The sequence below is a fragment of the Cinclus cinclus genome, chromosome 7, assembly GCF_963662255.1.
Source record: "Cinclus cinclus chromosome 7, bCinCin1.1, whole genome shotgun sequence".
In the NCBI taxonomy this organism is placed as follows: Eukaryota; Metazoa; Chordata; class Aves; order Passeriformes; family Cinclidae; genus Cinclus; species Cinclus cinclus.
Genome location: NC_085052.1, coordinates 5,776,113 through 5,798,698, shown reverse-complemented (window position 1 = coordinate 5,798,698; position 22,586 = coordinate 5,776,113). Strand labels below are relative to the sequence as shown.

At 43.0% G+C, this 22,586-nt stretch overlaps 1 protein-coding gene across 1 annotated transcript in view; it reads right to left on the bottom strand.

The window, feature by feature from the left end:
• Positions 1-18,542: 18,542 nt before the first annotated feature.
• CACUL1 (CDK2 associated cullin domain 1) overlaps positions 18,543-22,586 on the bottom strand; it is a 40,820-nt gene continuing 36,776 nt past the window's right edge. Inside the window, exons 7-9 of the mRNA XM_062496224.1 lie at positions 21,703-21,841; positions 19,549-19,592; positions 18,543-19,048 (exon numbers count right to left, since the gene is read on the bottom strand). Of these exons, the coding sequence (XP_062352208.1) occupies positions 19,008-19,048; positions 19,549-19,592; positions 21,703-21,841 (224 nt within the window). The 3' untranslated portion in view covers positions 18,543-19,007. The remainder of the gene's footprint in view (positions 19,049-19,548; positions 19,593-21,702; positions 21,842-22,586) is intronic.

The following is a 22,586-nucleotide window of genomic DNA, read 5'->3' as shown; positions in this document are numbered from 1 at the left end:
GGTGATTTCCAAATTGCCAGCCTTATCTGCCTCTCCAGCAGGAGCCAGTCACAGCCTGTATCCAAAAGCTGTGGGCCATTTATCACCCTGCAGTCTTTCATCTGGCTTCTCTCTTGGATGGAGGGATGTTGGATCTGCCTGAGGCTCCGGCGAGGACTGAGCACCAGCCCCACCCTGCGCAGGAGGAGCTGATATCACCAGGAAAGTGAGCTGGTATCACCAGGAAAGTGAGCTGGCATCACCACAAAGGTGAGCTGGTATCACCAGGAAAGTGAGCTGGTATCACCAGGAAAGTGAGCTGGCATCACCACAAAGGTGAGCTGCTCTCTGCTTCCACGAGGACAAGCCCATAGGCACAAGCCAGCAGCACAAATCCTTCCCTATTCTCTGTTTTTACCCCCTTTTTGGGAACTGACTCCAGTCTGCAGCATGGTCCAGACAGAGCGTGCCCTCTGCACCCACTGCTAGATTAAAGGATTTGCTCACCACAAAAGCCAAGGAACAAAATCCCCGGTCAGATGCGAAGCAGCGGGTGGGTGGTGTTAGCCACCTGGAAATGTGATGCCATGCTGCCACTTTAGCAATTCCAGAGGAGGAGGAGGTGGAGGTGTCTCTTTTGAACAGATAAAGAGTCAAGAGACAGCAGAAACTCCCCCCAGGTTGCTGGGTTATTGCTGCGCAGGAGGAGAGGATGGATCTCACAGTGCAGGCACAGTTCCTTGGAGCACTCCAAAAGGAAGGGATTGTGCCAGAGCCCCTGCAGAGATGGGGATCCCCATTCACCCCACCCAGCTCCCACCCATCCCCATGGCCCCAAGGAGGAACTGTTCCTCCTTGAACAGTTTGGTGCCACCAGCAGATGCTCCCAGCAAGGGCACGAAGGAAACACCCACAAATGAGCTCTGTGCCGGGACGGTGTCAGATCAGCCACTGGCACATTGCAGGCAAAACCTGGGTGATTATTTATGCACAGCTGCACCACCTCATTTCCATAGACCTGTCATGGCTGTGGGGTCAAATTAGGGAAAAAGGCTCTTTGCATGCAAGATCCCCAGGTGGGAAGATTCCCCAGGCAAGACAAGAGAACACCCAGGACAGCCAAGCAACTGGAACAGTCCACAAAAATTACAGAAGGGATGAGACTAAAATGAGATGTAAAGCAAAAAAATAAATCTGTACAGCTTCTCCTTGTGGGATTTACAGAAATACCAATTTGTCTTTCTTTCAGACAGATTTTTTTTACTGCCAAAGGCTGAGGCTTTTCTTGTTTGTTTTTAATAAGACCAGGGTTTTTTTGTTTGGCTTTTTTCAATGCCTGCAAATCCAGACATACAATATAATGTGAGATATATTCCCAACATTTTGTGAACTTGGACCATCAGCTCAGAATCAGGGAGCACCTCACTATCTCAAGTCTCCCTGCTCAAAAATGCTTCCCCTCACACGTGAAGGGCAGCAGTCAAATCCACTGCTTGGATTTGGACCCCCCACTCAGGGGGTCCTCCAGTTTTTCTTGGCTTGCTTTGCTAGGGAGAAGACAACATCAATATTAGGCCAGGTTTGATTTCTGAGACATCCCATCTCTGGCTCTAGCTGATGTTTTCATGTTAAGGATGAGCAGATGATCTTCACAAACACAAAGCACAAGCCCATGAAACCTGGGGGCTCACCTGGGGCTTTGCTTTGTGCTTGGTTTTGTTCCCAAGCTCAGCTAACAGCACATCTTGCAGTATGCACCTCTTGCAGTTGCTCAAGAGCTCACTGAAACAGTGCAGACCTGGAGGGAGGGAGACAAACAGGCAGATGCAGTCACTGCCCATTTGTTTTCCCCTTGTAGTTTACACCAGATGCCTGGAAGGAAAACACAAAGAAAACAAATATCAAACCTGATGTCTTTCATTCCCCTCCACACCCGAGTTCAATGTTTGCTCTTTGGTCACCTTGAGAGTCTCCCCCTTCTCTTGAGGAATCCCCTCTAAGATGCAGGTGAATAAATGCACTCCTCCCAGCAGAGCCCAGCCATGCACTGGTTACAGGCTGGCTGCTGGTATTGCTGCCCCTGCTGAATCCACTGGATCTGCACGAGCAACCACCCTGGTTCCAGCATCCCCCCAGATGCCAAGCATCTCAGCAGGGCTGCACCCAGGGAAGGGGCAGCAGCCCCAGATCTCAGCTCAGGAAAGCTGTGCAGACTTCTGTGAGTGATGGTAAACCCGTCTCCAAGTCCCACAGCCCAGAGAAACTCCTCAGGGCAGGAGACAGATCCTTGCCCAGGGCACAGGACTTTTCACATCTACCAGCACAGGGACTGCTGAGCTGGCTCCTCTGCCTCACAGAGGACGTGCCATTTCTTCATTCCCCAAGATGTTTGTTTTGAAGCCAGTGGTACCAGACCTTGACTTCATCAGTGCCACCATGCTGGGTCTGTACATGTCCACACTGGGCACTGCCAATGTAAATGTCAGTGCAGCTCATCCTCCCCCTCAGCACAGTCTGCATTCCCAGCCAGCTGCTACAGGCTGAGCTCATCTCCTCCACCTCAGAAACAGAATTATCAGCATCAACATCAGTAACAGGAAGCTCTCCTTAAAGGATCAACATCTGATTCCACACCAGCCCTAAGACACTTCACCCATGTGACACAGCTCATTAATTAGGGCTCACATCATGGCTGTAGGAGTTTCACTACACATGTGAACCTATGCAGAAACCTGGAATTTGCCAGCTTTAAAGCTCACTAAAGGACTCTCAAGGAATTTTTAACTAAAGCATCCCAGCTCCTCTTGGAAATGTTTTTCTTCAGTAGGATCTGTGAGAAGGATCAACCTCAGCTGTAGGTGATTTCTGCCTTACCTGGCTCTGGCCCACTGGGATGGGGGATGTTTTTCTAAGCAGATGTTTTAAAGCCCAAGGACTGGGTTTGCCACACAGCAAATCTGTTCCCCAGGCCAGTCCATAAATGGGGGTCACACAGAGCCCATGGTGGAGCAGAGGGATGAACACAGAGAGGTTCCTCACACGTAGCTCCATTCTACCTGTGCTGGAAACAGCAAAGTCTGCAGCTGACTGAGGTACAATTTGGCAAAAGATGGAATTCTTAACAGTGAGCCAGTCTAGACATGGAGACATCTGGATATGTCACCTGCAACCCTCCCAGCAGCTTCTTCCTGCAGTTCATATCACAAAAAGGAATTGCTCTTAATTCATCCAGCTTCACTTCTAATCAGTCCCTCTCTCTCACTTCTGTTGCTGTCTTCAAAAGCCCTTTTAGCACCAAGAATCCTCTCCAAGACTTTAGCTTGCTCTAATCAAGAGCAATCTATTTCCATCAGATAAGCAGGCATGTCTGTTTGACTCTTGCTGCCAGGATGTTTTCTCGTGTCTGGTTCTTTTCTGCCCACACTCGACTTTTTCTCCTCCATTTTAAGCACACAGATGGTGACCCTGCCCAGGGTCCCACCAGCAGCAGGCACCACATCCCCTCCCTGCTCACTCACCCACCTTTGACAACCTGTTTCGCCATCTAGTTTTCATCATGATTAGCAAGACCAAAAAAAAACCAAAAAAAAAAAAAAAAAAAACCACCAGCAAAAAAATAAGTACTGAATGGCTCCTGTTCATCTCAGCACACTTCTCTGCTTTCTAGCAATTCATCTCAGTATTAAAAACAAAGCACTAATGGCCATCATCCCATCAGTAATTGCCTTAATCTGATCAAAATTCCTCCAGTTATCAATCACTACAAGTTCTCATTACCCTTTTCTCTTTCTGCTCTGTTATCCTTGAGGCATCTCCACCACAAACATGAAAAATTTTCTTTTATTCAGAGAGCCTGCTAAGGATCAGAGCTACCAATTTCCTAAACATGCAGCAAAATCACATTTTTTCCTGGTCCCCGAATCAATCACCTCAGAGTGATTCCAGTGATAAATTAAACTTCATATCTTAAGTGCAAGAAAGTGAAAATTGTTTTTTTCCACTTGAATAGATGCACAAAGAGGTGTAAAAGCCAATATATTCCATTCACTACAACTACAGGTATCTCCAAGGACTCCTGCTTTCAGTTAATGGCTGGAATAGAATACCTTAGCCAGGAAGAAACAAATATCTGCTGTAGTCAAATTGCTGGAAAATTGGAGAAGTTTAGGAATATTTATTTTGGTGAATTGCAATCCTGAACAAGCCAGTGTAAGATGCCAAGCTGTAAATAACCTTCCTTCAAGCAATAAGTGGAGTCTTTCAAGAACTTTTGTCCACAGTAAAGGTGAGGTCTGCAGCATCTGCTGCTCGAAGGGCAAACGGGAAGGGATGCAGCATCCTCAGCATCCTCAGCATCCTGTGGTAATTGGGATTCTGTCTTTGCAGAGAAACATTTGCCAACAATAAACAAACAAGCCCACAGATCTTCTTGGAGCCTGTCCTGAACAGCAGCCACTCATGCAGGACTTTAGGTGGTTTTACCTTGGCTGCAGGGCAGGGATGGAGGTGTGACAGTGCAGACCAGGGGGAAATGAATAAGAACAAAGGAGCTGCGTGCAGCACAAAATCGAAATAGAGGAGAGACAATGGAAATTACCCATTCTTAGACAGCCCAGAAACTGAATTCCTGCCATCAAAAGGCATCCCTAATCTCTTAATGCATTAAGGGATTCAGCAGTCCTTGCAATTGCCTAAGCATTTAAAGGTTAATTGCAACCAGGATCTTTCAATGAAGTTATGTCAGAGAATAAAGGTTTCAGGAAATTCAACGCTGTAATTAAGAGATTGATATCACAGATTCACATCTTCCTGAGCTTTGTTCAGTGCCTAACATTGAGCCCTCAGTTTTATTCTGGAATTCAGAGCAACACAAATAGGTACATGTCTCTGTGAGGCTGAAGGCTTCAAAACCCAGCTGATCATTTCTTTTGGGTCTAATTACTAAACCCAGGGCTGTATTAGAAGACTCCAGACATTTCTTTAAAACTCCTGGATGAACAAGAGCACCCCAGAAACAAAAATTATAATCTTCTTTCTGGTGGCCTTTTTGTTAAGAGTTTTACTTTTGCTTCTCCTGCAGATGCTCAAACTCCCACAGTGACCCACAAAGGGCTATGAAAAGCTCTGGGGAAAGGGTGTTGCTTCTCTCTACAGCAGAAAGGAAATTGTTTTGTTCACTTGTGGTAGCAAAAGGCTTCATCACACCTGTATCTTTGTGTTCCTTGGGTGACTGCTACGAGGCCATTGCCTGGGATTGAGGAAAGAGGAAGATGTAAAAAAGCTTCTGGAGGTGACATTAGAGGTGGCTGGATGTGATAGACAAGGGTGTAAGAAGCTGATGAGCCTTACAGACAGCACAGAAAGGAAAGTCTGTGTTCAGGGGTAGTGGCAGAGGAGTTATGTGAGGAATAGCCAAATTTCACAGAATTGAGGACTGAGTTCCTGCCAGCATTGCCCAGGTAATCAATCACATCTGTGACATCAGCTGCAGACCTGACAGCCACATTTCTATAAGCAGAGCTGGATAACAGTTTCAGGTCCTAGCCCTGCCAGAATCAGCTCGTTCATTTAGTGCTCAGCCCATTTCATACATGAGGTGTTCAGGAACAAAGCAGACAAAAACCACATCATCTGCACATCATCTGCCTCCTTGAAAAACTAGAAAATACTTTCTTAATCAACTGGTGTCTCACAGCTCAAAGGCTCCTACTTTGGGATGTGATTTTCCTCATCACAGGGTAAGAATAGATTGACATGAGAGGCTGGCATCCAAGATTCAGAATTTATTCTTTCTGGGTCAGTCTCTTTCACAAGCCCAAGTTCATTTTAAGAGCAAAAAGAGATGCCCCAAAACAGAAATGAGGGAAGCTCTTAGCCAGTTATGCAGGATCATTAGGACTAAGCTGGAGTACTTCAAGTCCAGTTTTTCCCCTGCTGCTTTTACACAGTGCCCAGCAGGGAACCAGAGAGGCAGTGGACGCCCCATCCCTGAAACACTCCAGGCCAGGTTGGATGAGGCACAACTTTTAGCAGTCCTTATCATTATTGGGATTTCATTAGCAGGGTTGCTAATGAGAAATGGGACTGAGGTGTAAGCAAGCATTTTCCTCCCAGGGACAACCAATTGACCAATGCTTACTAAAAGAAGCAGTAAAAAGCAGGACCTGGGTTCTGTGCCATCTGGGCAGTTTCCACAGAGAACTTGTCTGGAGTCTTGGCAGACCTGGAGGAATTCACCTCAGTCAGAGAGTTCACAGAATGTGTTGCAAGACACATTTGTACTCTCGTGTTTCAGTTTTAAGGCACTCCCTAAGCTCAGAGTTTGGGGCTGATGGGTGAGAAGGGAGCACAGTCCAGGCCTCTCCAAACCTGGGAGCAGCCACTGCTGTCAAACTGAGCTGAAAGGCTTCACATCCTGCAAAGCATCACTTGCCAGCAACAGCAGAACTCCACAGGCTGGCAAAGGTGAGCCTAAAACTTCATCTCCATGAGATGAAAATCAAGAAGAGCTCATACAATCTTGCCCTGGCAGAAACAGCAAAACAACCAGCCCTTGGCAGGCAAGAAAGATGCTCTGTAATGCACTTCTGGAAAGTGCCCCGCAGTTGTACTGACACTACCTGCTCAGCTCAATAACCACCTCAGAATAGAGAGCAGGCAGTGGGAAGGTCAGGTGGAAATTAGATTCCAAAAGAGAGGCTGCACATTTAAAATTCTCCAGCCTCGGGAGGACAGAGTTGAGTTGTTTGTTCAGGACGAAGCATGTCTGGCTAACACTGAGTTTGCATTTAATTGGTACTGATGAACAATAAAGTTGCAAACTCCTTTCACCAGTGCATGAATGTGCAGAAAACAACCTGCCACAGAACATTATATAGGAAATATTGTCCTTTGGCATCCTGCAGCCTTCTGCCATGTGAATCACAGCCCATTTAACAATGACAGGGATGCTGGGCTGCTCAGGGGAGGGAAAGGCAGCTCTGACCATTACACACCAGCCAACATCATTAGAGTCAATTACCCTATTAGCACTGAAACAGACTTGATACGTGAACAGGGAGCCTCAATGCTCTTCAAGTGCTGCTTTCAACTGGAGATCAAAAGTGGGCACAGGAAAACATCCAGCTGCTTACAGCCAGCACTCAGCACCCGGCAGCATTGGGTCCCTAATTAGGATTTAATAAGCTGGTAATTGTAATGGCAGTGGTCTCATTAGCCTGATACCTCATTACTGTGAGCACAGATCAAGTTGAGAAAGCCAGTCAACCTTGCAAGCCTTTCCAAACAACCAGACAAGAGCTGATTAAAGCAAGCGCTGCTTTTGAGGCAGTTCCTAATGAAAAGTCCAAATTCACAGCCGCTGGGAAACCAACAGTAATTTGTGTCACTATTTTAAAGAACATCTTTACTGAGAGGCATGGGACCAGGAAGTTTGTTAGTACTAAATACATGCCCAAAATAAAAAGGAAGAATTTGTAGTCAGCACTACAAAACAAGGAACACTGAACTGGAACAATGCTTGCCTCAAAGACAGTCCATGGAAATCACTAATGACTGCTCAGAGTAAAATCTCTAAAGCAGACCAACACGTTTCTGAATCTCAAAGAATTTCATGGCCCTTCATTACTTGCTATGTTTATTGAAGCTGTCACTTCAGGTACACACTTGGGAACTGCTCAATAGCAGGTGAAATCATTCTGCATTTTCACTGCAGTGCTCAGCATGTCTTTGATCAAACAAATGTCTGCCTGCTGACTTTCATCTGCCTGTTTGTGCAAGATCATAGCTAATGGTCTAAAAATAAAGTTGTGCATTTATCAATAACAGGAATGCAATATGTTTTATAAATACTTTTGATTCCAGGAATTTAGATAAAAAAACTAGACTATTCCATGAACAAAACTGGAGCACAGATGCCATCTCATGCTGGGTAATCCCCCAGAAACCGATCAATCAAGAACATCTGAATGCAAATCAAAAAGCCTTAAGGCTCTCTTGCTCACCTTTTTTCCAATCAGAAACGTGAAGTTTACTGAGGCCAGGATTTTGCAGCAAGTAATTTTACACCACCTTTTCATCTCAAGAGAGCAACATGAGCAGAGGGTTGGTAAAACTAATTCAAAATAATCAATTCATTAAAAATAAAGTATCAAAGTGGCTTCATGAAAATCAAATATCTAACAAAAAAAGACCATTTCTGAGCTTGATTTCTAAGTATCCAACTGGACAGTTTTAAAGTTCCTGTGAGTGGTTACCAAGGCAGAGACATGTAAAAAATCTTATACAGGAGGGAATTGAAGGATTAAAATTTTGGGGGGTTTTTTTGTTTGTTTGTTTGGTTTGTTTTGGTTTTGGGTTTTTTGTTTTGTTTTGGGTTTTTGTTGTTGTTGTTGTTGTTGTTTTTTGGGTTTTTTTTTTTTTTGTGAAAAGATGCCTGCAGAACAAATCTTTATTTAGGCTACCTTTCAGTCATAAAATACCTTGACCAACACAGAGAGGAAACTCTGCTCTTACCCACGTGAGTAATTTTGGATGGCAGAGGATGCATTTGCACAGAGGCCTTGGAGCAGCAGCCACCCCATGGGCTCTCACTGGTATCACTCAGCAGCTGCTACCTCCCTGTTCAGAAAAGTAACAATGGTCATGGCCACCAAAAATAGAGGAACCCCTCAGGAGCCTGAAAATTAGATTTTTAAAGCAGTTAAAGGCGTCTTCTTTACTATGCTGATATCAGTGCCACTAGTTCCAAGAGCCATGAGCTGGTGTCTACCCAATCCTGCAGGAAGCAGGTTCAGGGAGGGCTCACAGCAGAAATCCTCTCCCTTGCCTGGTTGTGTGTCCTTCAGCATCAGGAAATATGTACCTTTGTGGGGAAAACCCCACTGAGTTTTGATAAGTAACTTTATGGCATTATCACAAGGGGACCTTTTGTTCCAGTCACAAGGTCTCCTTTCCTTCCCTTAAAATGAGATTTTTCGTGGTGTAACTCAATGACCTCCACAAAGCACAGTTATTCAATAACATCAAAATTAATGCTAATGCTAGAGTAATGCAATTTATGAACAATTCAAAAAAGCATTCAGCACTTACAATTAGGGCATAATTATGAGTTTGAAAGGAAACCAAATAGCTATACGTGCTTTTCCTCACACAGGTTACTGGTCTGACAGTCCCTTGCACAGCAGTTCCACAAATCCTTCTGGAGTAATCCAGTAGAGAAGTCCTGGTCTTTCCAAGGGCATTCTGTGTAAAATTATGTTGTTGCTGGAACCCACAGGTTTTCCTATATTTACCCAGGGCAGGCAGTTCTGTTATCTGATGGAGAAATCTGTCTATCCATGCACTTAGAGGCTTGACACGATGGGATGAATTTTGCCTCTTCTGCCCAAAGCAATAGGGCATTTACCTCACACGCTCCTCAGAAAAACCATGTTGGCTATGGGGGGCAAGGAGTGGCCCAAAGAGCACCAGGCAATCTGTGTTTGGCAGATATTGCAATGTATGACCACAAATGTATTTTCTTCAGCTGTTTTGCTACTGGCATCCCTCAAGGGCTGTGAGCAGAGCCCATTTCCTCAGGAAAAGCCTTTCCACCCCTCCACCACCAAGGCTCAGAAATCACTGCAGGCAAACTGAGCCCACATCACCTCCTTCACCATTTCCTGGTGAAGGAAATGATCTGCAGTGAACTCTCTGAAGTCACAGACCTCAGCAGACTCTAATAAATTGTGGATTTCATTGTCTAACCAGACTGTATGGATCCTTCACATGTCCCAGTTTAACACAACACACTCATTTGGTGTGTGCATAATTTAAGGAACAGCTGAGTGCTGCTTCCTTCCTTGTGCAAGAATGGATGCAGCCTCATATCTGAGCACTTCCCTGCATTTGGTATTTTGCAGGGAAGTTCCTGCTGAGTTGAGCAGGGAAAGAACTTCAGTCTGTGTCTGTACCCCTGGCATCCTTCACCACTGGCTTTTGTCACCTTGTTTCACTTGTGTCACTTGTTTTCCCTACAACCACCACTTCAGTCTGTGGTGCCAGTTTTGTTCTATGGTTTAGAGGAACTTAAAGCATATTGGGTTATTAAAATATGGACAAGAAGTTACTCTGAGGTGAAACAAACCCCTGTTATGCTGAAGCAATGGCCAGCACTGCCAGTTGGCCAGACATACCCATCTTCAGCATACAGATGTTCCCAAAGAGCCCTCTCAGTCTTTCAGAAATCAGGCAGATTACTGAAAGTTGGCTGTTTTTATCTCTTCAACTTCCAGGAATTTTCCTGTAAGTGGGAATAACCCTTTCTGACAGCTCTGAGTCAGAGTGAAAGGCAGAAGAAGTGACAGGTTTGTATGACTTGAGAATAAAACCAGAGAGAACACATCTGCAACTTCATACGTATTGAAATAGGTTACAAAAAAGTGACAGAAAAAGAAAACCATACAATGTTGGAACCTAGGAATCAGGAGAACCTGACTGACAGCACAGCAACACCTAGAGAATAACAGACCAGAATTGCTGGTAGAAAATTTAAATATATTTAAATTAATTCCCCCATTCCTGAGAAAGCAATTATGTTGGCACTAGAAGTACCTAAGATTTCAATCTGTTTTGAAATATCAAGCTGTCAATATTTTCATCCATTTTGCAAATAACCATTAAGGGGAATGAAAATGCAGCATTGCTCAAGGATTGCCAGTACATCATGCACACAGGAGAGAGACTTAAGCTGCCTTGACAGCTGCAGCCTCACCCAGCTGCAGCAGATGAACATCCCACTCCAGAGCAGCACTCAAGGACAGCAGCTCACAGGGGGAAAGATGCAGACAGCTCTAACACAGTGTAAAGGCTCTCCAGAGCACATTTGGACAGCCAGAAGCACAGATCAGGATTACTAAATCCAGAGGAATTCAGGTCATGGTGTTTCCCCTCAGAAAGAAACAAGGAGACTATCTAGGTGCATTGCTGTTCTTCCTTAACTAAACAGTCTTATCCTGTCCCAGCCTTTCTCCTCCAAGCATTTGCCTTTAGACTCACAGAGTAGTCCAGACTGTGCCCTGGGCTAGGGGGGGAAGAGGGGGGTTTGAAGGTGTCCAGCATCACCCAGACAGAAAACACTGCATAGCTAAAATAGAGACAATATTTGAAAACCACACAAAAAGTCACAGATTTCAGACACAACTCGGGCAACATGCTGCAGAAACTAAAAAATATTGAAATTGTGCCTATTGAGTCACACACAAGTTTTGCACAGTCTCAGTTTGTGGGCAAAGATAAGCTCTTCCAAGTGGTGAAGTGCTCCCTCCATTTTGCTCGTGAGTTGTAATGTCCAACAAGACCCAGGACTTGTTTATTAGCTCTTTATGACTCTGAAAATTCTCAGAGATTAATACCGAGGGCCAAGCCTGTTGTCTGAAATTTATCTAGCAAAGAGAGGAATTATTTCTTCTGTATGAATATTCTGCCTTTCCTTTAAATTCAGTTTATTAGCCTTAATTTGACTGATGAAAAATCAAGTAAGTCACAAGGTTCAATTAAAAGCAGCCAGACATGTTGGGCTTTTTCCTGTGTATATGTAGCCCACAAACAAAGAGAATAATATAATAATGGCCAAAGCATTTGTTTGCATTCAACAGAAGAAGAATTCATCAGACTAAAGCAATCTTGAACTAAGTCACTCTGAGGATGTAAACCAGCAAAGTTAAATTAGCTCCCTTAGGAACTAATTTAAAATGCATTAAGTTGTCAGGATGCTTTTAAAAATCAATAGAGTTCTTGAAATACTTCGAATATAGCCAACAACTGGCTGCAAAGTAGCTAAATCAGTGTTAGGGTGGTTTGTCCTACCCTGGGAATGGCTAAAAGGAAGCACAAGCACAATTTGTGGTACAATGACATCCTGTCCCCCCAGCACACAGCTCCCAGCCAGGCTGAGCACTCCTGGCCTCCTTAGAAGAATTTTATCAGCAGGTAGCTGTAAACTTTGGAGCACGTGGAAAAATGTCCTCAACCAGCCAGGAGCACTCCCTGCTGCTCTGGCAGGACAATGGTTTTGTAGTTTGCCAAGCTGGATTCAGCTTTCTGCTCCTTTCTTCCCCAAAGCACATGGGAGAGTGGTGTTTTCACAGAATCACAGACTGGTTTGGGTTGGAAGGGACCTTAAATCCCACCCAGTGCCATCCCTGCCACGGCAGGGACACCTTCCACTGTCCCAGGCTGTTCCAACCCCAATGTCCAACCTGGCCTTGGACACTTCCAGGGACCCAGACGCAGCCACAGCTGCTCTGGGCAGTTCGTGCCAGTGCTTTACCACCCTGAGTAAAGAATTTCTTTCTAACCTGCTCTCTTACAGCTTAAAGCCATTTTCTGCTCACATATATAAATAGAGAGTGAAGGGTAATCTTTTGTTCCCCCATTTAATAGGCAAACTGCCTCCCATCCCTGAAGTTTAGCCCTGGGCTACACATGCTCTCATTACACCTATAATTAAAAATCTTCCTGCACCACATGAGGCCTTGGGGGACCACTGTGCACCCAGCCCCTGCACAGCTGAACTCCATGTCCATCCCAGCCAGGATTTGGAAACAGGAAGCCACGATTTGGGTTTGTTACAAGAGCCCAGGGATGATATAGCTCAGGAGGGGCACGGTGGCTTTGGTAAATGTGCCTCAGAGGTGATTCCTGATACCTGCAGATCACTGACTGTGGCTGATTTTAAAGTAACAATCAGAGAAGCAAACGTGACAATGTGGAACTGAAGCAACCTGTAGATGAAACAGCAGCAAGTGTGGATGTGGAACCTCAGCCAAAACTGCTGAGGCTGCTGCACTGCTCTGCTCAGTCTCCTTCACTCATTTGGACCTTCAGGTGCCAGGACAGTTCCCAAGAAGACAAGCTGACAAGAGGACCTGGCAAGCTGCAATCTTGTCAGTCCAAGTTCAGAGAGTTTGCAGAAGATTTGCAGAAACTCTTTGATGAATAGAGCAGATGAAATATTATGCTAACATTTTTCTTGTTTCCTTTTACCCAAGGAAATCCCCAATTTATCAGCAGGGTTAAAGCGTGACACCACAAATTTCCACCTGAACTTTCATCACCTGTGATGTGAGAGTTCAGACCCTTAGGTTTGCCCAGCAATTCCTATAATGTTTCCCACATGAAGAAATTGCCACTGGGAATCTACACAGCAGGAACTGACTGTGCTCCCAACAGAGAGAGGTCACCATCACACTCTGACCACACTGGGGTCCTGCTCATTGCTGTGTTCACAATAAGCTGACAAGGAGGTGAACAGTGAAACATGAAGTTCCTGTGCCATCACCCAGGGAGGTACAGAACATTGCCCATAAAAGCTACAGGACTTCATTTCACTCAGCAAGGGGGTGAGAGCTCCAAACCATATCTGATTGCAGTGACTTACTAAGAGATGCACTGGGAAAATGTGATTCTAATTCTGCTTTCACAAGGAGGAGCTGCTACTACCCACAAATGGTGTCTTGGCACTCTAACAGACAGCTCTAAGAAGGGTTATCTTGGTATACAGTAGTCAGTAAGAAAATGCAAATTCAATGCTGGGAACTATTAAGAAAGAAATAATAAAACATAACTATGCCAGAACATGAATGAACTGAAGATGCAGTTTTTCATTCCATGTCACATTCCCAGAGGGAAACAGGAAACAGAAGTATGGAAAGCAGGATTTCAGTTCACGGGTCTCTCCCCTGCATATGTGAAACTATGGCATTCTCTGCAGATCAGAGCCATAACTGGAAAAGCACATTCCACTTGAATATGCATTCAGAAGTTGTAACAGAGGGGAAAAAATAGGATAATGAGATTGCTTCCAAAACAAGTAGATAATCACCAGGTATGACACACCTCTGCATTTTAAGAGAAATTATTATTCTACTTGGATGGATTCTGTCTCAGATCCATTCCAACAGACAACAACTGAGGCTGTAAGCAACTGGGAACAGCAGGTGCCTACTCAATAAAGACTTAATGCAGAAGTGATGAAGAAAAAGAACCAAACAGGCCTGTTTTCCTTCTGCTCTTGCACAGGTAGGACTGGTCCTGTCTACCAAGTTCTGCTTCCAGCTCCTTCCACGAGGTGGGTTCAAGTAGCAGCAGCCCATGGCCAGTAACTGAGACCTCAAAACAGAAATCTGGGAGCACATCCATTTACTGGTGTGTGGTAGCTGCTGGAGACACCTTTTGTTTCACATTGACCACACAGGGAATTTGAGTCAGGGATAGATAATACTTAGATTTCAAGGCCTGACCTGTTTCAAACAGGCTGAATGTCACTGCTCAGCCACTCCTGCCACAGGAACAGGCAGCTCTGGAAGTGAGTTTCCAGTCCATCAGCTCTCCCACGGTGCCTGTGTGGAGGCATTTGGGGTGTTTGCTGGCAGTGCAATTCACTCCATGGTCACTGGATGTTTCCCCAGGACAGCAGTGTGACCCTTCCTCCAGGGATCACCTCAGCAACTCAGCAGAGCCCTCAGACCCCCACCCATCCCATACCTTGAACAGGAGATCTCATCCTGGCAATGCACCTCATCCACAGGGCAGCATCTACCAACCATCCTGAGATTAATTTGTGAACCGTTCTCTGTACAAAACCAGCCAGTTTGCTGATAGATGGCAAATGGTGCAAACCACAAGTAATAACAAATGAATTATCTGCTGCTCTCTAACAGAATCCGGTGTTGACCCAGGTCACCACAGAAACTGGAACAGTTTTTCTTAAGGAACAACTAATTGAAAAACAATACTAATGAGGCAATAAGTGCTATTACTAAATCCACTCTGTTGTCATCATTAGGCGAGCCAACATTCCTGTTCTGTGCTAATTAGGTCAGATAGCAGAAGCTCAGAAAGAAGAACATTAACCAAGTGTATCTGGAGCATTCCAGAGACAGCCAGAAGGGCTTTCTGAGCACTCATTGCCTATGGAATTTTGGAATTCCCTTAACAAGTCATTCCAGTTAGATCACGATGCATTGGTTTAATCCTTTCCCTCACTCTCTCTGGCAAAGTAAAAAACAATTTTCAAGGAGTTTTCAGTTGAAGCCAAATCAGCAAGTTTGTCATGTTTTGCTCATGCAGTAAGGCTGATTTTCTGTCCTTCCTGATAGACAGGGCACAACTTCCCCTCACAGGTGACTCTGGTCCCCATTCAAAGCCACTCTATTTCAGTGCCACAAGGATGAAATTTAGATTCTCCAGCCTTTTCCTCTTAACAGGGACATAAAAATATCTTGTTGGGCCAGTATCGCGCTGACTTGTGCTAAATTTACAAATTGAATTCCCACGGCTTGTAACTACTGGAATGACACCTGCCAGAGGAAGTCCACACCTGGTTCACGCCTGCCATGATTACCAATACCTGAAGTTTGTAAGCTACTAAAAAGATCCTTGTTTATCCCAGATGAAATCCAGGATGGTTGCAGTCAACTGAACCTAAAGGCCTATACTGTGACTGAACTAAGTGCCCTCTAGATATTTTGTGCATGTCAAGGCATCACACAAAAAAAACCCAGACCAAACCAAAATTCTTCATTTTCTCTCTGTTGGAGCCGGGTTGATGACAGGAGTCAAATTCAAGTGGTTGTTTTTTATTCCATAGCTCGACAGAATAGTCCTTTCACTGGGGTTGTCAGTGTACATGAGAAACAGTTTTCAGTCACTCAAAACATGCCCTTTGTAGGTTTTGGGGGTTTGGTTTGGTTTTCTTTTAGAAAGTAAATAATCATGTCAGGGACAAATTACAAGGGATGAGACTGGCTGATCATATTTCTATCAAATGACAGGAGTCAGAAACTTCTTCTGCAATGCATTAATCTGTAAACAATTCCCCAACAACTGCAGGAAGGAGATGCAGCTGATGAAGAGTTGGTTGGCCCCCCGCTCCAACACTTGTACCAAAGACCATCTTAACCATGTATCAACAGCTGCCAACCATTAGTCAGCATACTGAATTTAAATATTTCAACTTCTGAAATAAAGAAATGAAATTAATCTAAAAATATTTTAATGTAGCAAGCTTGGCTATTAGAACCAGTGCAACATAAAGAGGACACCCATTGTATAACCAACTTTACTGCTTAACAGAGTAAGCTACAGACGCAACAGATTCACCACAAGTTATTTGGTTAAATTAAATACTGAAGTTAGGATCATGCTGTTGGTAATTGTGGTTTTACAGTACCAATGCTCAAGTTGGCCGAGTTACTTTGACTGTAAGTAAAATGCAAGTTTACAGAGAAACAAAATAATTTAGTACAGTATCCTGTATTCTGTTCCATGCTCAGTCACAATGATAATGTCTTCAACAGATAAACAACATTTCAGCATTATGTAAATAATGCCAAAACATACAGGAATTGTAATGCCAAATTTACAATGTAATACAGTGCTTAACAAACAGATTCCTCAGGCATGGGGGCCAGTGGTGACAATGCCACACAGGACGAGAAGTATCCAAGCCCTACTCAGTGCATACACAGTGGACCACACTGACAGGAATGCTTTACCTTTCGATGGAATTGTCACTCTAGAAGTTTGTGTCCTAAACATAATGCAATGGAAAAGGAACGTTACAAACTCTCGCTTCGGACATGAAGCAAAAGCACTATGTTCTATTTACAAACCTGAACTGGTAAAATCACTTTAAGACCAGAGAATAAATGTGATCACTTGACAAAGATGACAGAGCTTGGTTACTGTACTGTGTGAACCAGGATGGTAATGAAGTTGTAAACAAACTTTAACCAAATTAGGTTAATGCATCTATTCTTAACTCAAGAATATTGCCATTTCAGCAGACAGTGATTTTTAAAGCTAAGGACACTATCAGAGGTTTTATTTTTGTTTAAAGCCAAAACTTTAAAAACCTGGAAGCCAGCAAATTATTTTTGTTTCTTATTAGCCTTCATTAACTTCTCCACAGCACGCCTCAACAAAATTTCCAAACCCCCTGATTTTATCTAATTCTGCTCCACCTTCAGCAACTGGTAACAAAGTTGGAGCAGACACAACCAACACCTGAAAATCCCTTTTCAGAGTGGCTTGGTTTAGACCACTGGGGATCAGTTCAGATTGCTGGCATTGTTCTACATTGAACACAAACCACTGAAGCATTAGGTCTTAATTTTAAAAGAAACACTTCCTCAAAATTAAAACAGGCTTTGCAAATATGCAAAGAAAGACATAGGGAAATCATACTTGAATCTGTCAAACCCAGCAGTGTCAAACTTATTCTTCCTCCCCCACCCTCCAACCAAACCATATTGCCAAAGTGGCTTATGAGACACTGACAGAATTAAATTCACTGACACAAAACTTGGATACAAAACAAAAAGAAACTTTGTCCCTGCCGCATCTATTTTTTTTCTTTTTTCTTGCATTTTGCAATGAACCCATACAAGCATGAAAGGAGTTGTGTTGGTATTTTGTGTTATAAAACAGGCATAAGAGTTGTGCCAGACAAAACTGAACAAACTTTTATTTCACTTCAGAAAGATTTTTTTTGTATTACCAACCTATTTCTCTTCATAACTAAAGGCGATAAAAAATAAATCCATAGTAATGAAAAAAAAAAACCCAAACCCTGTAATCAAACTGCTTTTTCAAGTATGTTTCTCCCCTCATAAAAGAGCTGCAGTAGCCATACTGCTGATTAAAACCCACATGTCAATGAGCAGACTTAGCCCCAGATCCCCTGGAAATGGGCTCAGCTGGATCTCCAGGACACAACAGTGGAGGCAAGAGGCAGATGGGCACATGCACACTTTATATCACTCCTGAAATCCCTGATTCTGACTACAACCACTGTCACAGCCCCACCACATCCCCCAGCAGGGGGAATGGCACAGGAGCCACAGAGTGATGCTGGACAGGTACTGTTGTTCAGCCCAGTGCAATTCTTGTGCTGATGGAGATGCACTTTGCAGAGCTACCAGACTGGAGAGTTTTGCCCACCGTGTTTTTACACAGCACAACATAAACCACATCCTGCTATTTCGTTCAGTCTGGAATTTTCGTCTCCATCTATTGCAATTATGGAATCATAGAATCACAGAATAGTCTGAGTTGGAAGGGACAAGGACCATCCAGTCCGGCTCCTGAGGCCAATGAAACGTCAGTGAGGGGGATTCTACAAGAGTTGGTCCCTGCATTAAACACTAATATATGTGAAAAATAAATGGGGACAAACTTCCAAGTCGCTATTAGTGATGGTAATAGGTTCAACTTTTCTTCCTTCCTCCTATTTTCACTTCCCATTAATGCAAGAGAAAAGTGCAACTTTGCAGCATGTTTGTTCACATCAAGTTTTTCCTCAAGAACACATTTTGCAGTAACAAAATATGGTCTGTAAAGTTGCAAAGTGCACAAGCTGAAGGCACAGAGTACAAACACATAAGAAAACAGATTTCAAAATACCAAGTAACAAAAAAAAGAGACAAAAGAAAAATCTGGAATTCAAAACTCCCTGACAGAAGATACATTTATATGGGACCAACTCTTGAAAGGTGACAGGTTTTAAACTAACAAACAAATACTGCAAAATAATGAAACTTTATTCTTATTAAGTAGAAGCTCCAGAAAATAACTTGAAGTTTAAAATCCAATACACTGACTTGTTAACTAGTTTTAAGAATGTCTTTAATATTAAGAAAAGAGTGCAAAAAGGATTCTTCCATTCTAACGCTTTTGGAAGCTGCTGATTTTGGCTGCCCATTTCCACTTTGAAAGGATTGTTTTTCAAGGTGCATTCCTCACAAAGATTGCAGAAGAAGAGCTTGTTGATAGGCCAGACCAAGGAATCTTGTATTTCAAAGTCATCCCAACTGTAGCAGCAACTGACATTTTAATATATGAAGAAGAAAGTCCAAAACTCTTCTTTGAGGCATAGTTCGTGTCAGAGCTTGAGTATCAGCAGTTGCCAAAGGAGGCTCCAGATACCACCTGTGCTCCTCCAGTGTCTGTTCTGGCTAGGAATAGAAGCTGATCCAGTATATTCACTATCTATATCCCCTGGAGCTTGCACAAGCTGATGAGCCATCTGAAATTACAGAAAAAAGGTAAGAAATTTTCTCATCTTAAACTTCCCCATTACGGCCCTTGCCACCCTTCTCCCAAAACACAGCAGTGTCTGCAAAACATTCACAGTGTGAACAGGAGCTGATACACCATCAATGTCCATTCAGTCATTTCAGCCTGTCATAAGAGTTCATCATAAAACTGTTTGACATTTTATGGTGGGGAATAAAGTGAACATACTCATCTGAAGGCAAATGAGGAAAGTTGGTGGTAAGAGGGCCATAAAATGAGCAGAAGTTACCAACAGTACCAGAACACCTCACCCCAACAGCTCTCTCTCATCCAAGCAGTTTGTATTATTTCTTGGCATGGTAAAGGTTAGATTGCAGACAGCTGCTACGTGTGGACATTGCAGCCTTTGACACCTGCCCACCCTGAGAACCCAGAAGTCTGCCACAATCTGAATGCCCAAGCTGGGAGGGGCTGGAGCCTGCTGGAGGGCAGGGCTGGAGCTGTACTTACTGTAAGTTAACTCTTCTCCAGCTCTCTTGCGTGACTGGTCACCTCTGCAGGAGAAGGCACAGAAAGGTGTTTTCATGATAACCTCAATTAAAGATGTCCCTGCTCCTCTGGACCTCCAAAGGTCCCTACCAACCCCAACCATTCTGTGATCTTCAAAACAACAGGGAAATACCTCAGAGAAATACTTCTAGGGATTTAGAAACAAAATGCAAACACAGTAACAATACTACTACTGCAGGAATCTCAATTTACCAAGGGTATAAGTAAATTTCATAGATTTAATTAGCTCATCCTTTTGCTGCAGACAGTAGACTTCATCTCATAGGATAAACTTTTAAAAAATTAAGATAAGGAAAAAATGCCCATACGCAGCTGGAGCTGAAAACATGCATAAAATTGTTTTCCTCACTTTGAACTCCTCAACCAAACTTTACAGAACTATGTGATAAAACTCTGCATCTGTCAGTCTGCAAAGATGCTCCTGAATCTCACAGCCTCTGAGCTGACAACTTTTGCTCTTTAAGCAGAAGATTTTAGCACTTAATGGTGTTGATAAGTTGTTGTTCTTGAACTAGAGGCTGATGTGCTGCTGAGTACACCTCACTGAGCTGTGTTCCTCATGGTTACTGCTTTCAATCTTACTAATCCTGTAGGTGGCTGAAAGTAGTTCTGCTTACCAGTCTATTTCCCCAGTTTCACACTGCTTAGAGAACTAAACGTGACATTTCAAGTACTAACAGTCTATATCCACAAAAACAACTGGTTTGAAAAATGTTTTGTTTTTTTTTTTTTTTTAGTTACCTGAAAATGAGAGACCTGGCTGTGAAATTGTTTGGCTGGTTCTTCAAGGAGGAGAGGCTCTATGAAAGGCTGGGAAGGGTAGTAAGGGACACTGACCATTGCAAGGCAAAATGCATTTCAAAAAAACAGTTGGTTTTGTGGCTATAAGGCTGCTAATATATGAAATGTCACGTGTAGTTCTCTAAGCAGTGTGAAACTGGGGAAATGCACTGGTAAGCAGAACTATTATCAGCCACATACAGAATTAGTAAGATTGAAAGTTGGACAACACCAAATTGTTCCCTTTTTTTGCTTTGTTCTGTACATTACATTCTTTTGTCAGCATTATATGCCTACTCGGTTACAAAATCTCACACTTCTATTTCTTGGGTCAAATGCACTGCTTTTTTCAGTCCAGGGTCTTATGGTTTTATTTTTACGCTTATCTCTCAAAAAATTCTTCTTCTCAACAGACAGCCATCCAAGGAAAGAGTCTGCACCACATCATTTGCATTTGGGTCAATGGTAGAGCTCTGAAGCTCAATAATTCACCAGGCTTTGAAGAGAGAGGTGACCTCTGAGGAAAACAACAGGGTATGAAATCCAGAAATACACCCAACACTAAACACACCCACATCTAGTGGGTGTTTAAACTACAGGGCCAGACTCAGCATTGCACAGGCAACAGTTAAATGAAGATGTTTTCTCTTTGTGAAGAAATGAACTTCTTAGGAGTAGAGCACGAGGCTTCCCCAACCTAAACTTAGAATGTCAGAATACTGCAGAAATGGTGAACAGTGCTGTGCCTCTGCCTGGGCAGAAAAAAAAGAACAGCACAGAGCAACAGGCACTGCTCAGAGGGAACAATTTATAGTATGAACCTTTTCTGCTGTGTCTTTTACTCCTTGTTCCTCTCCCTCTTCCCCCTCCCCAGTTCAATACTCAGGTGGGAAATGCCCATTTAAAATAAAAACTGTGCCTGTATAAATAATTCTCAAAGTGGAGTAAGGAGAAAAACTGACATTTTCAGAAGCACCACAAATAAAAGAGAGTTTATAGAAAATAAAACAGCCCAAGTAAAGGTAGAACAGGAGCATGATTATGCAGCAGAAACACAATCAAAACCCAGGGATGCATGAACTGCAAACAGCATAATCAAAACATTTCAAGCCTTACAATAATCTACTCTTTACGTATCATCTGCAGGGCTGTTAGTGCTCAAAAGACATTGAAAATAAGGCCATATTTCAGATATTGAATTGTGAAGGTTCCTTATTAGCTCTTAAATTATTTCTTCAGTATTTTTAGATGTATCCATTTTTACCATTTCAGCACTGTCCTGCACAATCACTGCTGAAGATTAATAATTATTACCTAGTAAATCCATTCTGAATAAGCTCTCTTTGAAGTTTCTGGTCTTGAGCAGCATATTCCTGAAGCTCAGATTCCACAGCAGGGGGTAGAATATTTGGGATGAATTTAGAAAATAAAGCTGGTGCCATCTGTACCCATTCTGTAGGAAGAGAGAAAGCAGTAGCAAAATACATGGAAGAGATTTTGTGAAAATGTTACTGTTTGACAAATGTAACTTTATCTTGAATACATATTAGGATCTTGAATTTAAAAAAAATAAAAAGGAAAAAGAAAAAACCCAACTCCACAGAAACAATGCCTTAAAGCAGAACAAACAATAAGACTGGTGAAATCAGATGCAGATAGAAGAATTTACTATTTTTCTCAGCCTCATCATCAAACTGAAATTCAGTTCTTGCAGCATCTCACAGGACCTGCTGAGTCCCTGGACACTTTTAAGGACAGGCAATTGATGATCAGCAAACTCACTTGGATAATTAGTAATGATAGTAACACTTTAGTGCAGAAAATTTATCCCCAAAATGTACCCTTCTCTCCCCTGAGCCTGACATCTAAAAAGCACAGTGGTATCATCATACATACTACTCCTCCATCCCCATTTCAAAGGAATTCATACATTTCTCTCACTGTTCTTCCAAAGTTTAGACAAACATTTTTTAAATGTTCATAATATAATTCTAACCTGTACTAGTTCAGCTTCAGGACAAACATGTGATACAATTTCACTACACTGAACATTGTTTTACAGCAAGACAGTGTACCTTCAAGTTGTTTCAAGGCTTTAAGACCAAGCAAAGGATGAAAATTTGGTTTACAGCAACTCTGTAACAAGTTCTGAGAAAAATAAATAGCCCTCAACTATTTCTCCAGGCAGACTTTTCACA